The sequence below is a fragment of the Mus caroli genome, unplaced genomic scaffold (genome assembly GCF_978045245.1).
Source record: "Mus caroli unplaced genomic scaffold, Mus_caroli_1 scaffold_4, whole genome shotgun sequence".
Taxonomy (NCBI): Eukaryota; Metazoa; Chordata; class Mammalia; order Rodentia; family Muridae; genus Mus; species Mus caroli.
Genome location: NW_028227259.1, coordinates 111,052,924 through 111,069,490, shown reverse-complemented (window position 1 = coordinate 111,069,490; position 16,567 = coordinate 111,052,924). Strand labels below are relative to the sequence as shown.

Here is a 16,567-nt window from a genome sequence, read left to right as displayed (position 1 = left end):
ACACAATCACACACTCATCCGATTCAAATATATCTCTGTCAGTGTGAGCCAGAGAGAGTTGAACATTCAAGGAAGACAGAGACCTAAGAGGTAAGACAGAGCATCCTCTCACAAGAAGAAGTCCGGGGCTGCTGGGGCCGAGTGATAGAGGGCAGCGTCTGGAGAGGCACAGTGGACAGCGGCTTGCCTCATTATAAGGACAGTGGGAAGCTACTGGAGGGTGTTAAGGAGCTCATATGATTACATCTACATTAATGGGCTGTTCTCTAACTGCTACATGGAGACAAGGAGCCGGTAGAGGCTGAGGTAGAGAGAAGGAAGCCTCTCAGATTTTCGATTTGAGCCACTAAGCAAGCGGGACTCTAGACCGCAGACAGGCAGGCAGGCAGGCAGGCAGGCAGGCAGGCAGGAGTCTAGGGCATTTTGCTGTGTTTTGTTTATTTGGAGATCATGGGAGCCGAGGATGAACTGTTTCAGATGCCCAGAATTTGAGATGTCGAGAGCACATTATGTTAATTAGGTCTGGGTACCAAAGCAGAGATCACAGGCTGGCTGGCTTAAGCAACAAATAGCAGAGATGGATTTCTTACAGCTTTGGAGGCTAGGAAGGCCACAGTCAGGGTGCTGACGGGGGAGGCCTCATTCTGAAGCTTTTTTTCTTTGATAGTCTGTATTTTAAATCTGCACTATGACACTGCACACAGGGTAAAACCCATTGTGAAAGAACCGTGTAGACTATTTTCAGTCCAGTAACAGAAAACTCAAGGACTCAACCGTGGTAGCTACATCAATCCTGATTTCTTGACGCGTGAGAGTTGTCCTACCAAACACCGCTCTCAGCCTCAAGTGTATGATACTTTCAGTCTCTTCTAGCCTCCTTTCCCAAGGGACTCTGGCTTCAGCTGCCACAGATAGGGCTGAGTCCCCCGAAGAAAAGGTCACGCTCTGTAAAGCCAGGCACACATTATGGTGCCCAGCTTCCTCCTCTATGTTGCCTGGAGGAACCCAGAGCCCTGAGAAGATCCTAGTGTAATAAAACACTTCATCCGGTCTTCTGCACTGCTCCCTGACCTGGTCACCTCTCTCCTCCCTCCCTCATCATGCAGACACAGCCCTTTGAGATGACTGACCTTTTGACATTGGGATAAGTGAGGTTTGTTTTGTTTTGTTTTTCCCCCTCAAACTGTCCCTTGAGACATCTCCCTTTGCTGAGTTTCTGTATGTTTTCAATGGATTCTTTTTCTTCTTCTTCTTCTTCTTCTTTCTTTTTTCCTTTCTTCTTCTTCTTCTTCTTCTTCTTCTTCTTCTTCTTCTTCTTCTTCTTCTTCTTCTTCTTCTTCTTCTTCTTCTTCTTCTTCTTCCTCCTCTTCCTCTTCCTCTTCCTCTTCCTCTTCCTCTTCCTCTTCCTCTTCCTCTTCCTCTTCCTCTTCCTCTTCCTCTTCCTCTTCCTCTTCCTCTTCTTCTTCTTCTTCTTCTTCTTCTTCTTCTTCTTCTTCTTCTTCTTCTTCTTTTCTTCCTGTTGGGTTCTTAATCCATGTTCATTTTCTGCTTTTCTCTCTAAGAGAAGAGAAAGAGTGTAGGAAACCAGATATCCTTGATAAAGTCTGACACCAATTCAGACTTGTGGCACCTGGATGACCAGCCCTAGGAAGAGACAAAAATGTCTAGCATGTGTCTGCATGAGTCAAAACCAGGAGCAGGGAAGCAAACTAATGCTTATTGACATTTATTCCAAGATCCAGACATTCTGTTAGACACTTTTTTGGGTTTTTTTTGTTTGTTTGTTTGTTTTTGTTTTTGTTTTTTTTTTTTTTTTTTTTGTTTATTCGAGACAGGATTTCTCTTTGTAGCCCTGGCTGTCCTGGAACTCACTTTTGTAGACCAGGCTGGTCTTGAACTCAGAAATCCACCTGCCTCTGCCCCACCCCCACCCCCAAGTGCTGGGATTAAAGGCATGCGCCACCACCACCCAGCTTAGATACATCTTATATGTGAATTTTTATGATTAGACTAAGATAAATATTATCAACATCAGTTTACAAATGATGAAATTATATAACGATCCACAATCACCAAGCTAACTGTGGAAGAGGTAAAGCAGAAATCTACCTCCTTTGAGTCCTAGGGTAAGACTCTTCTGAGGCAGCAGCTGGTTATTGGATTCAATGAAACCTGGGAAGGGAATCTCAATGAGGTGTTATCTAGGTAAGGTTGGTTCATAGATGTGTCTGTAAGGGATTGAGTTGATTGTGTTCATTGATGCAGGAGACCCTAACCTAATAGTGGGTGGTATGTTCCCTGGGTTGGGTTTCAGAGTACATGTTAAAAATGAGAGAATGGGCTCTCTGTTCCTCCCTGTTCCAGAAACAGCCACATTTTCTTGTGTGGTGCCAGCCTTATCCCTTAGACATGATGGCGAAGATCGGAGTGAATGGATTTGGCCATATTGGACGCCTAATTGCCAGGGTTGCCTTATCTTCTAACAAAGTAGAGGTTATGGCCATCAATGAACCCTCTATGGACCTTGACTACATGGCCTACATGTTCCAGTATGACTCCACCCAAGGCAAATTCAACGGCACAGTCAAGGCCGAGAATGGGAAGCTTGTCATCAACGGGAAGCCCATCACCATCTTCCAGGAGGGAGATCCCGCTAACATCAAATGGGGTGATGCCAGTGCTGAGTATGTCGTAGAGTCTACTGGCGAAACCACCATGGAGAAGGCTGGGGCCCACTTGAAGGGTGGGGCCAAAAGGGTCATCATCTCTGCCCCTTCTGCCGATGCCCCCATGTTTGTGATGGGTGTGAACCACAAGAAATAAGACAACTCACTCACGATTGTCAGCAATGTATCCTGCACCACCAACTGCCTCGCCTCCCTGGCCAAGGTCATCCATGACAACTTTGGCATTGTGGAAGGGCTCATGACCACAGTCAATGCCATCACTGCCACTCAGAAGACTGTGGATAGCCCCTCTGGAAAGCTGTGGCGTGATGGCCATGGGGCTGCCCAAAACATCATCCCTGCATCCACTGGTGCTTCCATGACTGTGGGCAAGGTCATCCCAGAGCTGAACGGTAAGCTCACTGGCATGGTCTTCCATGTTCCTACCCCCAATGTATCGGTTGTAGATCTGACATGCCGACTGGAGAAACCTGCCAAGTATGATGACATCAAGAAGGTGGTGAAGCAGGCATCTGAGGGCCCACTAAAGGGCATCCTGGGCTACACTCAGGACCAGGTTGTCTCCTGTGACTTCAACAATAACTCCCAGTCCTCCATCTTTGATGCTGGGGCTGGCATTGCTCTCAATGACACCTTTGTAAAGCTCATCTCCTGGTATGATAATGAATACGGCTACAGCAACAGGGTGATGGACCTCATGGCTTACATGGCCTCCAAGGAGTAAGAGGCCCTGGACCACCCACCCCAGCAAGGACAATGAGAGCAAGAGAGAGGCCCTCAGTTGCTGAGGAGTCCCTGTCCCAACTCAGCCCCCAACACTGAGCATCTCCCACACAGTTTTCATCCCAGACCCCTATAATAATAGGAGAGCCTAGGGAGCCACCCTACTCTCTTGAATACCATCAATAAAGTTCACTGCACCGCCCCCTCCCACCCCCCCGCCAAAAAAAGAGAGAAAGTGAGGGACTGGAGAGATGGCTCAGCAATTAAGAGAACTGGCTGCTCTTCCGGAGGACCCCAGGTTCAATTCCCAACACCCACATGGCAGCTCACAACTGTCTGTAATTCTAGTTCCAGGGGATCTGACACCCTCACACAGACATACATGCAAGCACCAATGCCCATTTAAAAAAAGTAGATAAATACGTCTTAAAAATAAAGTAATTTAAAAACCGAGAAAGTAAGCTGAGAGTGTTCCTTCCCTTCTCTGTCTGCCTGTGGCTGTGGGCGAGATAACACCACACAACCACTTCAGGCTCCTGGATTATGAACCTAAAATAAACTCTTTCTTCTGGAGTTGCTTTTGTTTGGCTATCTTTTTACAGCAACAGGAAATGAAGAGAGTGATCACTTTGGGGAAATGTCCCACAGTGATTTGAATGGCACTGGACTTGACTGGGGCCAAGAGGGAATAAAGACAGGGCAGACACACACATGATGGAAAAGCTAGGACTGGATAGGCCATGTGCTCTGATGGAGTCAGACCAGCAGCATCCTAAACAGAAATCCAACACGAGGAAGCTGTGGTTGATAGATTCTGTACATTCTTACTGGGACCAGGGGAAGGCCTTGCCTCTCCCGTTGACACTGAGGCTCTGGGGTTTTTGATGTGGCTGATCCCGTGTCAGCAATACATATTCATTCTGGAGTGCATCCGATCGATCCCTGCACAGAGGATTACAGGTGACCTCTGGGTAAGACCTTCCAGGATAGCAGGATGTCAGGGAATATAATGCTGTAAGAACATACTGAGGATAAGGCCTCAGCTCTGCAGATAGAGCTCTGTTCATGTCAGTGTACCCCAAAGCAGAGAAGCCTCACACCATCCTCACCCCAAAGAGGACGATGTGAACCAGAACCCTGTTCATGTGACTTTCCAGAATCTTGTAGCACTCACTGTTATAGTCCGAGCCTATGGATATTTCTCAGTTACAAGTAGACTTCTAATCAGCAGGAGCTTGGGAAAGATTTTGAGCTAAAGAATCAGAAGCAGAGAGTGGCCCTGGTCATCTCTCTTGCTGGAGCAACCGCTCGATTATCTTAAATAACAAAAGGGAAATCGGAGAACCAAATGTTTCCCCTACTTGTGAAGTGGGCAAGCCCTCACTCAGAAACCTCTAGATTGACCCTCATCCTGCATTCTTCTGAGATGTGTGATTTGGGGCACATGGTAAACTGTGGGAATAAAGATAGTGGAAACACAGTGAGTCGGGAATGATGGTAGACTGTGTTGAAGTCTTGTACCTGCAAGTGCTCAGGGAACTGAGTTTCCTTCTGTCTTCATTATGAACCATCCGCAAGGCTTGGCTACACAACCCTCCCAGGGAGAAACAGCTTCCATTTGTACCAGATCAGCTGTGTCTGCTTGCAAGAGATGGTCAGCAGCAAGCCAGCCTTTGACGGCTTTCGTGCCCTCAGAGGAGACGGTGGGGAGGGTCATGGGACCCTCATCTGAGATTCTAGCTGCTCCTTCCTGCTCTTCCCAGCCACTGGTATGCAATTCTAGTCCCACTGCACATGACCTCAGTGTCAAGTATGCAGGCTGGAGAAGGTTAATGCAAGAGGGACTCTATCCTTGTGGCTATGGGACAGATGTCAACCATCCTGTGACTGCCTTTGTGTTCTCCGCAGTCCTGTAAATAGCCCTTCATCCGTGCTATGTGCATAAGAACGATAAATTCACTGGCTCCCCAGGATGAACTTGGATGGAACTGTTTGTGGTTAGAGACGTATAAGGAGGAAAGGCACGTTAGGTTTCTCTAAGGAAGCAATTCTCACAACACTACTCAAGCCTTCACAATGGCAGCCCAGGCAGTACCTGGAAGGTTGTGAAGTGGACAGAAGTCCAAATGGGCCAGTTTATGCTTAGATAATACGGTGCTGATATGGCTATGTGTCAGTTAAAACATGGCTAACACTGGGTTCTGGGGAAAACAAAAGTAAACAGTGATATAAAATCATATTGTTATTCCTGGCAGAATATCACTTTTTTTTCCTACAGATTTTATATGAATATAGCTTCAAGGTCAGAGGCATAGGTCTTCTCATTTGCCTAATTCGACTATGTGTGCCAGTCTGTACATGTGCCTGTGCCCTCCTGTGTGTGGCCAGTTGTCTTAGTGACTGTTCTGTTACTGTGAAGAGACACCATGACTAAGGCAACTCTTATAAAAGAAAGGATTTAATTGGGGGCTTGCTTACAGTTCTAAAGGACTGATCCATGATTGTCATGGTGGGAAGCAGACAGGCATGGTGCTGGAGCAGCAGCTGAGAGCTTTACATCTTCATCCAAAGGCAGTGGACAGAAAGAGAAGGAGACTCTGGGCCTGAAGGGAGCTTTTGAAACTTCAGAGTCCCGTCCCCCCCCCCCCCATAACACACCTCCTTCAACAAGGCCACACCTCCCTCCTAATCCTTCCTAAACAGTTTATCAAACATGCACCCAGACTGACTTGGGAGAAACCATGTAATTTTCAGATTTTGATTCTGTAGGTTTGTATCTGACACTGGGGGCCTATGGGGGCCTATGGGGGCCTATGGGGGCCATTTTCATTCAAACCACTATACTAGTGTGCTAAGGAATAAAACTTCATATCTGCCTACAACTCCTTAAATTATCTTCAATTCCCTGAGACCCCTGGACCCTCTTCCTTTACTTATTGTGGTGTTTGAACCCCACAGTTTGGCAGAACTGAGGAGTGTCAGTCAGATGCATACCTATAAATTCAAAACTCTGCATTTAACATGGTTTCTCCAAGTCAGTGAAAAGGTGAGAGAGAGAGAGAGAGAGAGAGAGAGAGAGAGAGAGAGAGAGAGAGAGAGAAACAGAGACAGAGAGAGAATGTGTGTATGCATGCATGTGTGAATGTGTTTCATGTGTGTATGTGTGGTATGTATTTGTGTGATGTGTGTGGTATATGTGCTATGTATGTGTAGTGTGTATTGTTTGTGTGATGTGTGTGTTATGTGTAGTATGTATGCCTGTGTGTCTATGTGTGTGGTGTATATGTGTTTGTGTAATTTGTGTAGTATGTGGTGTATGTGTGTGTCTATGTCTGTATGTCTGTGTGTGTGGTGTGTATGTGTTTGTGTGATGTGTGTGTTATGTATGTGTGGTAGGTGTATGTGTTTGGGTGATGTGTGTGGTATATTTATGTGATGTGTATGTATAATGTGTGTGGTATGTGTGGTATGTGTGGTATGTGGGTGTGGTGTGTGTGTATGGCATGTGTTTTTGTTGTGTGTGGTATGTGGTGTGTGTGTGTGTGTGTTCATGCAGTCACATGCTATGAAGAGCAGAGAACAGCTGCAGCTGTCACTCCTCAGGTACCATCTGTATTGTTTCTTGTTTCTTTGTTTCATTTACCTTAGAACAGGGCCTCTCACTCTCCTGGAGTTTGCCAAGTAGAATAGACTATCCCAAGGACCTGGCTTAGCCTCTCCAGAATGGACGTGGTGACCATGTACCACCACACTCCTATATGAGTCCAGGCTCTGGGGATCAAATTCTCTGCAAGCACTGTAACAAGGAAGGATCTGCTAAGCCCTCTGTCACCTCCTAATACCTATTAGTTTGAAAAGAACTGCTCTGTCATTCTTGACCATAGAAACGAAGCACATTATAAATCATTAATAAAAGCTCACAAAGATCTCTCACAAATGAACTGGGGAGACGAGTTTAAATTCAGTCAAGCCTGAGTACCATGGAGTGGGGAGATGCACAGTCTTTATCCTTTGCCAGAAATAAAGATTTTGGAGACCGGCCCCAAGATTAGCAAATAGCATGTTGGGGGTCAAGTCCTGTATTATTCATTGCCATAGGCTCTGCAGGTAATTCTTATGAGAGAAGTTTGTGAAAACCAAACTAAGATGTGGCTCTAAATTAGATTTTATATATTCCCAGAAATGCCTCTTTCCAAAAGCCATCTCGCCTGGGATACCCACCAGCAGAGCTCTCGGTTATGGAGCGAGATCTCATTTCTCAGCGCATCTTCTCATTTGCTTCATCCTTACAATACATATTCATGACATCCTTACTTGCATACTTAAATTACCATAAAGAGTGTATAAAACTTTAAAAACCCTAAGAATGCTTGACAGCCTAACCTTCATAAAAATCTAGACACTGGAAATCCAATTATCAGGTGAATGGGGAAATTTAAACCGCCAAGTATAATTTAAATTACAAATCCAATATCCCTTAATCAGCAAAACCACGTTCACAGTTTTTAGAACAAAGCAAACCCAACAGTAAACAATTATTTCCAAGATAGAGGAAGGCACACACACACACACACACCATATACACTATATACACACTTACATATATACAGCATACATACTATATACACACATACACCACACACACACCATATACACTATATACACACATATATACACCATACATACTATATACACACATACACCACACACACACACACATCATATACACTATATACACACTTACATATATACACCATACATACTATATACACACATACACCACACACACACACACCATATACATTATATATACACTTACATATACATACCACACACACACCATATACATTTTATATATATATATACTTACACATACTCACCATCTCACCATACACACTATATACACACATACACCCCATACACACACCATACACACACACCATATACACTATATATACACTTACACATACTAACCATCTCACTATACACACTATATACACACATACGCCACACACATACACATTTACACGCATGCATTATATTTAAATATATAGTCATATAACTTCTGATTTTATTGCAAATCCAACTTTGTAAATAACTGCATAAAGACAATTTATTAGCACCTCTAGGATCCTCAAGAGTGTATACTGCTGCCTTCTTACTTGAGTATTTGGATACACAGGTGTATGACAATGTAGTTGGTGGGTCCTTGAATCTATATATGTAACCATAATACTCTTTCAACACTGTTTTATCCTCGTAATTTTTATAACCAAATTTGTGACAAAGGACCTAAGTAACCACCTACCACTAACTGCTGTGTATTAGACTACACAACTGCACAGGACAACAGCACAGGACAGCTGCACAGGACAACAGAACAGGACAACAGCACAGGACAGCTGCACAGGACAGCTGCACAGGACAGCTACACAGGACAACTGCACAGGACAACTGCACAGGACAGCTGCACAGGACAACTGCACAGGACAACAGCAGAGGACAACAGCACAGGACAACAGCACAGGACAACTGTACAGGACAACCTGAGCACCACTGTCCCTCAGCCTGGGACACTCATCTCATCCTGGACCTCTAAGATTTCATTCAAAGCTCGTGCCACTTCAATTCTACGAAAATATACAGTTTCCCAACATGGAACAGTCCAGAGCATCCTCTGTCCTATATTTCCTAATGACTCCTAATATATACTTATGGGTACTTCGTTGGTGAGGGCAATGCCCACATTCCTGTGGGTATGAGGCTACAGCCAGAGCTGTGTTGTTTTCCCGACACATAAGTTTCCTTGCCCATCAGCACCACACTCCTCTCAGAGGAGTGTGAGGAACTGGTGGGCCCAAAACAAAGTGCTTGGGAAACCATCCTAAAGCTGGGTGATCTGACATAAGTAGTTAGACATGATGTCTACCTTCCCCAAGCATTATGGTGCTGTGCCAAAGATTGCTACACAGAGTTAAAAGGCCACATCCATGAGCATACCTAGCCAGAGAAAGTTCTCTGCTAGTTTGGATACATATAAAGAACCATAAGATTTAACTCCTAAAGCCAGGATTATGCATGCCAGTGTCTGTGTTGGTCGTGGATAATTACAACATCCACGGTGTCCTAACACAAAGCAAGTATCCTCTTTTACAGACCAGTTCTGAAACTTAGAAGTCCAAAGTCAGTTTATGTCTCACTGGAATGATGGGTTGCTTTTGGAGGCCCCAGCAGGAATCTGGTTCCCTTTGTAGCCTTAGTGGCTCCTGTGTCACATGGGTTCTGAACTGTTCCTGTTTCTATCCCCTCTATCACTCTGGCCCCTGCTTCTCCCATCTGTGGCCTTCCTCTCAGTGAAGCATAAACCCCTGCTCTTCCCACATAAGGATATTCAGGAGTATGAACTAATATGCTCAGGAAAATCTTCTCATCCTAAGATTATTAGTAAACATCTGCAAAGTGTCCGCTAAGGTAATCCTCATAGGTTCTGATGTTAATATGAGGTCTCTTTGCAGCTCATTTTTAAGACTACCACATAGATATTTTGTAAAAACAAAAACTTTGACATTGTTAATTTATTCCCAACATTTATAATAGTATTATTATAACATTTTTCTCTTACCTTGTTTGTCTTAGTGTGTGCAAAATACATATTTACGGTATGTAGTAACACAAACATTACAAATCTGCATTGAAGCAATACATTTCAAAATGTTCTGTAGATGGGACTAATGAGAACTAAAAACATACAGGACTATGATATACATTAGGTAGTTGAACACTATTCATAGAGTCAATGAACCCTTCCCCAAAACACACACAGATATGCACACGCACATGTACAGTCACAAGCACTTATAAATACAGGACTATTGTCCTTCACAAACAAAAGCAAACTCTTTTCAGGAAAAATTTAAATAATATTGTATTTTTTTATTTGTTAGGATGTGCACATACAGCAGTACACACATGGCAGTGCACATATGACAGTGCACATGTGACCGTACACATATATAATGCCCATGTGGCAGTGCACATGAGAGAGTCCACATGAGACAATGTACATGTGACAGTGCATATGTGACAATGAGCATATATAGTGCACATGTGGCAGTGCACATGTGACAATGCACATGAGACAGTGCATATGAGACAGTACACATGTGACAGTGCATATGTGACTGTGCACATGTAACAGTGCAATATGACAGTGTACATATGGCAGTGCACATGCGTGACATTCAGATGACAACTTGCAGGAGCAGATTCTCTCCTACATGTGGATCCTGGAGATCAAACTCAAGCTGTTAAAACATGACAGCAAGTGTTTTTCCCAGTGAGTTATTTCACTAGCCCTCACAAGATCATACTTGTCTTAGTCAAGGTTGCTGTCACCCTATTGAAACACCATGACCAAAGCAAGTTGGGGAGGAAAGGGTTGATTCAGCTTACACTTCCACATCACTGTTTATGATTAAAGGAAGTCAGAACAGGAATTCACACAGGGAGGGAACCTGGAGGTAGGAGCCGATGCAGAGGCCACGGAGAAGTGCTGCTTACTGCCTTGCTTCCTCTGCCTTGCTCAGCCTGCTTTTTTGTAGAACCCAGCACCACAGCCCAGCGGTGGCCTCACCCACAATAAGCTGGGCCCTGTCACATAAATCACAAACTTAAAACATGCTCTACAAGTTTGTCTACAGCTGATTCTTTTGGAGGCATTTTCGCAATTGGGGTTCGCTCCTCTTTGATGACCCTAGCTTGTGCTAACTTGGCCTAAAACTAGCCAACACAAAACTCTTATGGCCATATTTACCCTATGCATTTTATGCTCAGTAGATTAGATTAAAAACTAGATGTGTGGAGCTAAATTAATCAGATGGTCATCCACTTCCCCTCCCCCCCCCCCCCGACCTTCTACATATGAAAAAGCAGGGGAAATTGTCTGCCAAGAGAATGAGAGAAGTGTGTAAAGAAGAAAAGCTGTCTTGTTTCGTAGAGGAAAACAGTGGGCAGAGTCAATGGCTCAGTGCTCTTGTTAGGTTCCGGTTCTCCTTAGCGTCAAAGGCCCGGTCTCCTCCGAAGTCTCAGTTAGCCTTACAGTGTTAGGGTGACTCCCTCTGCCGCCATTTATCCTTCTTTCCTCTGTCCTTCCTTCCTTCCTCCTTCTTCTCCCCGACGCCCCCCCCCCCCCCCATTTTGATTATATATGTTGTTATAGTGAAAAAAAAATCCTCTAACACGGGATAGAGTCTTTGGTTTTAAAATAATGGACTCTGATGATAGAATAGGAAAAGTAGCTGCAAACTCGTGCTTGGGAATTTACATCTCTTTCCATTAATTTCTTGGTTGTAAATCAAACTGTTGTTTATTTGAACTCTCTCTGCCTGCCTTGCCCCGCCTTCAGCAACACTGGAAATTGAGTCTGGGACTGATGCACACTGGGTAACTGCTCTGCCACTGAGCTGTGCCCCTTCCCTTCCCTCCCCTTTGCTTCCTCCCCTTCCCTTCTCTTTCCTCCCCTCCTCCCCTCCTCTCCCCTCCCCTCCCCTCCCCTCCCCTCCCCTCCCCTTTTGTTCTTCCCCTCCCCTCCCCTCCCCTCCCCTCCCCTCCCCTCCCCTCCTCCCCTCCTCTCCCCTCCCCTCCCCTCCCCTTTTGTTCTTCCCCTCCCCTCCCCTCTCCTCCCCTCCCCTCCCCTCCCCTCCCCTTTTGTTCTTCCCCTCCCCTCCCCTCTCCTCCCCTCCCCTCCCCTCCCCTCCCCTCCCCTCCCCTCCCCTCCCTTCCCTTTCTTCCTTTTTTCTCCACCTTGTGGCACTGGTTTCTACTTACCATGTAAAGCAGGCCAGCCTCACACACACACAAATCCACCTGCCTTAGCTTGGGTAAAGGCATGTCCCACCATAACCAGCTTGCTTTTTTATTTTTTATTTAGGATATAACTATTTATAATGACTTTCTAGATAGAATAGTATCCTTTCAGTAATAAATTAAAAGGCCTAGTTAAAAATTGTTTTCTCTGTATTTTTCATTGTCTATTATCATATTTAAGTTATTTTATCATATTTTAATTTTATGTGGGATAGTGTGATATATTGTTTACATGTATTGATTGAACCATGGGTAATTAATATTTCCATCTCCTAACCAACACTTGGTGCCTGGCACCCTTGAGTTTTTCTCTTTAGTTATTCATAACAGTTTATGGAAATTTCCATAAATTTTCAATTTAAACCAGTTGGCTACAAGTTGTAACTTCCAGTTATTAAACAGTGTATTATTAAGTAAACTATTGTAGAGTATGCAAGACTTGCATGTGACTGTGTTTTGCTACACTTTATTCAACAGCCCTCTCCCCCCATTTCCTGCCGCCATTTCCAGCCACTGGTAATCACTGGTTCACATTCAGATAGTCTTTTAAAGCATATGGTGAATGTGAGTGAGAGATGTGGCGTTTGCTTTTCTGTTTCTCACTCATTTACATAGCATCCTTATGTCCATCCATCTTGCTGTAAATGTTAGTCTTTTGTCCTTTGTGGGTGTGAGTAATATTCCATTGTGTGTATATATATATATCACATTTTCCATATTATCATCTGTTGACGGGCATCTAGGCTAACTTTGTATCTTAGCTACTGTAAATACTATGACAGTAAACATGGGCATGTATGTTCTCTGACTGCATTTCCTCCGGCTACGTACCTAGAAGAAAATTAACTTTCTGTTTTAGGAAAGTCTGTAACAGTCTCCCCAGCTCTACTGAGTTACATTCCCACCAATAGTAAGAATTCCCTTCTCTTACAATAGTAAAATTTTTAGTTTAAACCATTTGGGTACTCGTGGTGCTGTTAAAACTCTATTTACCAGGAGGTAGTGGTGCACGCCTTTAATCCCGACACTTGGGAGGCAGAGGCAGGCAGATCTCTGTGAGTTTGAGGCCAGTCTGATTTACAGAACAAGTTCCAGGACAGCCAAGGCTACACAGAGAAACCCTGTCTTTTTTTTCTTTTTCTTTTTTGGTTTTTCCAGACAGGGTTTCTCTGTGTAGCCCTGGCTGTCCTGGAACTCTGTAAACCAGGCTGTCCTTGAACTCAGAAATCCTCCTGTCTCTGTCTCCCAAGTGCTGGGATTAAAGGCATGCACTACCACTGCCTGGCTGAGAAATCATGTCTTATGAAACCAAAAAAAATGAGGGCTGGAGAGATGGCTCAGTGGTTAAAAGCACTGACTGCTCTTCTAGAGGTCCTGAGTTCAATTCCCAGCAACCATATGGTGGCTCACAACCATCTGTAATGGGATCTGATACCCTCTTCTTGTGTGTCTGAAGACAGCTAAAGTCTACTCTTATTATTATAAAATAAATAAATAAATCTTTTTAAAAAAGAAACCAAAAAACAAAAACAAAAATTTAAATAAATTTAGATTTGCAACTGTCTAAAGAAACAGTAGAAGCTTTTTGTAAAGTTTACATTTTCACTGTTTGAACAGTAGTGTTTATGAAAGACTTTGTTGTTGTTGTTGTTTCCTTTTGTGCTTTAAGTAGGTATAAAGCAAAATGAATACCCAGGCAAGCTCTGAAACACCAACCTTTATATTTGTTTTTTATTTACTACAATCAAAGTTTTTCCATCTGGAAATGGAGTAACCTTGGGTTTGTCTTACAAAGAATTATGGGATACAAGCAAACCTGACCTTTCTGTGTCTGTGCAGCCTCTTCAAGGGCCAGGTTTGGAAACTCTCTCACCTGTTTGGTCCAGTGAAGTTACTGATTTCATACTCTTTTGCTTTGTAAAAACAAGACTTTCAAGTCATTCAACCTAAAAGTTTCTGATTTGGTCAGAGACTTGCTCTGTTTCGCTCTGCTTGAGAGGAAGCATGGGTAGTTGCTGCTAAGAAGGCTGGATGGGTTTCCCCTCCTGTCCACCTACTGGAAAATACTCTGGATTTGCTTTCCGATCTCAGTTCCAGCTGTGCCGCCTCCATCCCTACCTAGGTCTCTCCTGGTCTTCCCTTTCTCTACTGTACTCCTCCACAGCCCTTCTGAAGGGGAAGCCAGACCAAGGCCCTTACATGCCAATCACTTGCCTGCCTGTCTCATGCACTGTCTTCCCAATGGATTCTTTTTGTATTTAGTATAAAATCAAAACTCCAGGGTTGGGGAGAAGACTTGGTGGGAAAATGAACGTTATGCAAGCCTGAGGAGCACAGTTATTCTCCTCACTGCTCTGAAGAGTATCAGCTCAGGACTCCCAAGACCAAGTTCTCAGCACAAAGGAGATTCATTTTCTCCAGAGGGACAGAGCGCAGGGGATAAGAGACAAAGACGGGAGATAGGGAATAAGGGAGAAGGGGAAGGGAACAAGGGAGAAGGAGGAGGGGTATTTGTCTCGGAAGCGACTGCCTCTGGATAGAGAGGAGACAGACAAGGCACACAGGAAAATTTTATAAAGGAAAACCCATCTGAGGATGACTGCTTAATTTTAATTGGGCATGGTAATTAGGTGAGCTGAAGGAGGCTTTCAACTGCTGTATTTCAATACTTTGATAGTTGGACCTTGGTAGTCAGCATCAGGAAGAGGAAGTGGCCAAATAGACCTTGGGGGCTGGCTCTAGGAATGTGATCTAAAGCTTTTTATCAAGGCAGAGGGAATGGGGGAGAAGGGCAAAGCCGGCCAGAGCCATGCTCACCACACTCAAGCTGGCCAGAGTCCCTTCAAGCTCCATGAGAGGTTGGGCTATTGAAAGCTTTGTTCCAGCAGGGAACATGACTCCCTGAGTGAGATAGTTTGCTGTTCAAACATGGAGACCTGAGCGCAGATCTCCAGTGACCAGGTAAAACGCCGGGTGTCACTGTGCATGTCCCTTACCTCCATGGGGTGGGGGGGGTGGGGGGTTAGGGGGTGGGGGATGGAGGTAATGATACGGAAAATTTATCATGTGTCTCACTGATTGCCAGCCTTGGCAAAAATTGGCAAGCTCTAGGTTTTATGAGAAACCCTGTCTCGAGGGAATGAGGTGGAGTGTGATAGCACAGGACTCCTAACATCCTCTCCTGGTCTCCACACAGACAAGTCCACCTGCACATACATCATATATACACATACACAGTCACACAATACACACTCACACACATATACACTCACAAACATACATACTCACACACATACACACTCACATACACATGCACACATACACACACACATACACACTCACACACATACACACTCACATATATACACACTCACATACATACACACTCACATACACATATACACACTCACACACACAGTCACACACATATACACTCAAATACATACACACTCTCATACATACACACATACATACACATACATACACACATATAACATACACACATACAACATACACACTCACACACATACACACTTATTCACACTCACACATACAGTCATACACATACACACTCACACACATATAGTCACACACATATACACAGACATACAGTCACACATATATACCATACCCACTCATACACATACACACTCATTCACACTCACACACATATACACCCACTCACACACATTCACACTCACACACATTCACACTCACACATATGCCATACACAAACATACACAGTCATGGCACCTAAAACTACATCTGACAGTAGGTGCTCAACAAATAAGCATTTGTTGGGTTGGAGCGATGGCTCAGCAGTTAGCAGTCAAATGCACTGCTCTTCCAGAGGTCCTGAGTTCAAATCCCAGCAACCACATGGTGGCTCACAACCATCTGTAATGAGATCTGATGCTTTCTTCTGGGGTGTCTGAAGACAGCTACAATATACTTATATATAATAAATAAATCTTAAAAAAAGCATTTATTTGCCCCACCTCTACTTTTAGAAAATGAATCTAATCTTTTTCCTTTTTCTTCTCTTCTCTTCTCTTCTCTTCTCTTCTCTTCTCTTCTCTTCTCTTCTTTTTTTTTCTTTTCTTTTCTTGACAGGATCTCTCTATGTAGTCCTGGCTTGTCTGTCATTTAGGCCAGGCTGTCCTTGAATTCACAGAGATCTGCCTGCCTCTGCCTCCCAAGTTCTAGAATTGAAGGCTTGTGACACTATGATATTATGTCCGGCCAGAATCTAATTTTAAAGTGTATATTAACATTGAAAATACCAACCAGGA

General features: G+C 44.0%; 1 protein-coding gene across 1 annotated transcript; it reads left to right on the top strand.

Annotated features, from left to right (window-relative positions):
• Positions 1-2,412: 2,412 nt before the first annotated feature.
• Positions 2,413-3,411, top strand: LOC110295050 (glyceraldehyde-3-phosphate dehydrogenase-like). Its single transcript, XM_085836313.1, has 2 exons — positions 2,413-2,607; positions 3,196-3,411. The coding sequence occupies exons 1-2, from the start codon at positions 2,413-2,415 to the stop codon at positions 3,409-3,411; spliced, it is 411 nt and encodes a 136-aa protein (XP_085692439.1).
• The last annotated feature ends 13,156 nt before the right edge of the window (positions 3,412-16,567 follow it).

What these genes read in the sequence shown, in the direction of transcription:
- LOC110295050 (XM_085836313.1), top strand. Translation starts at nt 2,413, where the DNA reads ATGGCGAAGATCGGAGTGAATGGATTTGGCCATATTGGACGCCTAATT. An exon ending in AGGCCGAGAATGGGAAGCTT is followed by an intron (nt 2,608 to 3,195) that starts GTCATCAACGGG and finishes GTGGTGAAGCAG; the next exon opens with GCATCTGAGGGCCCACTAAA.